The sequence below is a fragment of the Hydractinia symbiolongicarpus genome, chromosome 12 (assembly GCF_029227915.1).
Source record: "Hydractinia symbiolongicarpus strain clone_291-10 chromosome 12, HSymV2.1, whole genome shotgun sequence".
In the NCBI taxonomy this organism is placed as follows: domain Eukaryota; kingdom Metazoa; phylum Cnidaria; class Hydrozoa; order Anthoathecata; family Hydractiniidae; genus Hydractinia; species Hydractinia symbiolongicarpus.
Window position 1 is genome coordinate 16,085,794 of NC_079886.1, and position 3,781 is coordinate 16,089,574.

At 33.7% G+C, this 3,781-nt stretch overlaps 1 protein-coding gene across 1 annotated transcript; it reads right to left on the minus strand.

Annotated features, from left to right (window-relative positions):
- Positions 1 to 627: 627 nt before the first annotated feature.
- On the minus strand, positions 628 to 1,994 carry LOC130621923 (carnosine N-methyltransferase-like). Its single transcript, XM_057437292.1, has one exon. It carries the CDS (start codon positions 1,960 to 1,962, stop codon positions 859 to 861), a length of 1,104 nt encoding a protein of 367 aa, XP_057293275.1. The 5' UTR covers positions 1,963 to 1,994; the 3' UTR covers positions 628 to 858.
- Positions 1,995 to 3,781: the final 1,787 nt, after the last annotated feature.

Below are 3,781 nucleotides of genomic sequence, written 5' to 3' on the forward strand. Positions count from 1 at the left end.
TCAATAAAAAAACTTGATTGCTCGGGAAATTTCTGGAAACTTTCGCGGGAAAAAACTCTCGTGAAAAGGCCCAAAAACCGCGAAACTGCAAAACTTTCTTTCTGCGAAAGTTTCTGTCCTTAAAGTAACCTTATGCAGAAAAACCCTTATATCAGGCTGTGTATAACAAACAGAGAAAAAACGCAGATATTTTGACTTGTTACGAATTCAGTTTTTTTTTAATGATTTAGCTAGTGCGATACCTTTTACAGCACTTGCCAGAAGAGAACCCGTACCTTCCGTGACATTTGCAGCATCGGCCACCAAGTTTCATAAACATTTTCAACTTCACATACTGCAGCAATACCCTACTGGCCCTAACTGAATAAATAAAACAATATCTTTTAGGACCAAAACTTATATTATCTCTGAAAGTTCGTAAACATTGATAACAACTTTTGTTTATAAGGTCTAATTTTTATTATAAAAGCAACAATTGCTTTTCCTGGTTTTCTAGAAATAAAAACAAAAAACAATTATCATTTTTCAGCTTTTCCAGACTAAGTTTATCAACCGACCCCTTTTCCAGGTTTTCAGATTTCCTATAGGTCATGTGCTAAGTTTTATTTAAAAATAGGCATTCAGGGATTCAGAAATTGAAAAATATATTTTAACCTAAGTTTTAATACTACATTTAAATTACATGGCCATTTTAAAAACAACTTTTATTACAGCGTGATAAAGAATTTAAAAAATTCATAAGCAACTATCCTGTCTACTTGCCAACTTTCCTGTCTACTTGCCAACGAACTTCTTTTTTTTTAATGGGAATAACTTATTAAAGTTAAAGATGATGCGCTATTTTTATTTGTATGTATGCTATTCCTCCACAAAAGGTTTTTGAACAACAAAGAACGCACATTCATACACCATACTTAACATAGACCGTGGATTGTTGACGTACGTGGATTTTATTGCCATGTTTTCTTTCACCAGGATAAACTTAAACTTGTTCAGTATAACATCTTTCACCTCTTCATAAGTAAGTTCTATTGACACTTCTTCACGCAGGTCAGCAAAGTGATAGAGTAATGGACCGAAATTTATCCAATACCCTCCCGGCTTTAATATGTTGTACACTTTCTCAATATAATCAATAACATTGTGCGCTGTGTCAAGAAAAAAACACATTGCAACACAGTCCCACACATTAGGTTCCGTATAAACTTCTAAGAAATCGCCAGCAGCCATGGAAAAAGTTGAATTTGGACCAACACAGCTTGGATTGACATCAGGGATTTTTACTTCTCTTAACTGGTCGTTTGACCCAACCACATTACATGTTTGATGAATCCACGGGTGAATAGTAATACATTCTGTTTCGTAAGTCATATTCAAAATATAGTTTGATGCAAAAAGCATATACAGACTGAACTCGTTACCCTGGCAAGTAAAGCCATTATTTGCAATTTCAAACATTAGCCTACCTAACCCAGCACCCGGTACTAACACAGATACTGATGAACGGTTAAATAAATCACTTGGGAATAGCTCTTCTAGTTCCTTCAGTATTGGTGTGTAGCATTTTTCTCTCTCTGTTTTTCCTTCTTCGGCCCAATCTCTTACGCATTGCCTTAATGTAGTCCTAACACGGTCGAGATCGTCGCCAGACAATGGGGTAGCTTGACCACGGGTTACTCCTGCTTGTAAGGAAGAGTTAGTAAACATACCTTCTGTGAAGCCAACAATCTTCTTAATGAATTCGTAATTCACATCGATTGCAATTATCATGTCTTTTAATCTATCCGATAAAGTTGGAATCATGTCATAATGTTGTTGCGAGATTTTCTGCAAAGACTTCATTTTTCGCTCTGCTTGTCGTTGGGAACTTGTTCTGTAGAACATGAAAGCGTCCACAACATGCTGGAAATGTTGCTGCTCCAAAACATCTGGATCTTCTTCGTCTACACTTCTCTTACTCATTATGATTCTAGAAATATTAGCAAGTATAAGCTTTGTAAAATATAAGTTGAACGACCGGGGCATCGTTGTTTAAATTTAATCAGCATGTATTCGGGATATTTACACCTTTCATATTTGCAATTATATTATTCATAATAAATATGTAAGTTAAGTCCTAGCTTACCCTACTCATACTGTGTTGTGCCTATAAAAGCTCGTTTTAATTTTTTAGTTGCCATAATCTTAGCATAGAATTAACAGAGATTACCTAAAACAGGATTTTTGTTGAGGGTTAATGTTGATTAAGTTTAATTGATAAGGTCTTTTCGCATAGCATTCTGTTACACTGTAAATCTTATTCAAAAACATTTATTTTGCTACTTTTTACGGATTACATTGTTTTTGAGGGAACAAAACAAACTTTAGAAATAGAATAGGCACTTTCTGAAATTAATTTCCTTGGCTACAACTCTGAATATTAATTTGTGGAAAAGAGGGAGAAATTTTAAGACTGCGCTCTGTCTGTAGAATGCACTCCATGTTAGGACTTGTATTTTTATATTTTGTTATTTTTATTTCACAATCTTACACAGTATGTATATACTACTTGCTGATGTCAGCATGTCCTAACTTTTTGCACATTTTCCAGCATGATTGTTCCATGATGGGGATATTGAAGTGCAGTTAGTGCATTCTTGACATTATTTACTTGACCTTAACCCTTAATGTGTATTGCCAAGTGATGCTGTTTGACCATTTAAAATAGTCAAATTATGTCTAGGGTTGTGTAGGCACTTCCCTTTTAAGGAATATAATAAGTTGAAAGAATTTTAGCAAAATTTTCTTTGGTTTTACTGGATTTTCTTCATAATTAATGACGTCATCAACAGGTATACAAATTTGTAAGGAAATTTGTATAGCCGTTTTTTTGTACTTTGGGGGAGACTTTGCTGATGTCACAAAAATTTTTAAACCTGTATATTGTCATTGCAGACGTCATTAAAATTCAAATGTCGGTTTTTTCCATTATTATCTTGCCCATGTGGATTTTTCCACAGGCTTTATAGACTAGAATACAGTATAAACTTAGAGAAATAAAGGACATCCTGCAGCTCCTAAGGGAGAATGGTCTGGCTTTTTCAAATCCAGATTTAAAATCACTACAGCATAACCTATGGCTCAATGTAATATGGAATCAATTCTTATTTGGTAAAATACAAAGGTTAAATTATTTTATAGTTATTGAGATAACACAAAGGAAGCTTAAAGTGGCAGTAACCCTGGAATTTCTTTTTGTACATAATTTGTTACAACAGGTTATTTTTAGACTATATATTCATATTTTTTCTGTTAAAACACACGTGTCACGATTCCTCTTTAAAATAAAAATCATGACTAATTAATTAATTCTGCCACGCTTGCGAAATTGTACAGAAAGAATTGACGTAATTATTAAAGAGAAACATTAATAACAACGAAAATGGCGCAATTTGTAGAAGTTTAAGACAATCTTCATTATGCAACACTGCACGAGCTTTAACTTTTGATAGCATTTTCGTTTTACTTTAAAATTTTTAAACAGGCTTTGTGAACCATGCAGCCAAGATACGGTGTGCGGAAATCTTTTTATTCGGAATATTTTTTTTAACAGCGTTCGATGCAGCAGGAGATGCTAACAAAGAATCTTTTGAAAAAAACAAGAGGCTATTGTTAAAGAAATATGAATGAACAAAAAAACTCTGCACACCGTTTTAACAGAGTTCACCCAAGGGTTATTTAAAAACAGAAGCTGATGAAAAATATTGAGATTGTAAAAAGTTAGAGCTCATAGAAGCCGATT

Bases quoted from the DNA above. Each gene is read 5' to 3' on its own strand.
- LOC130621923 (XM_057437292.1), bottom strand. From the start codon at position 1,962: ATGAGTAAGAGAAGTGTAGACGAAGAAGATCCAGATGTTTTGGAGCAG.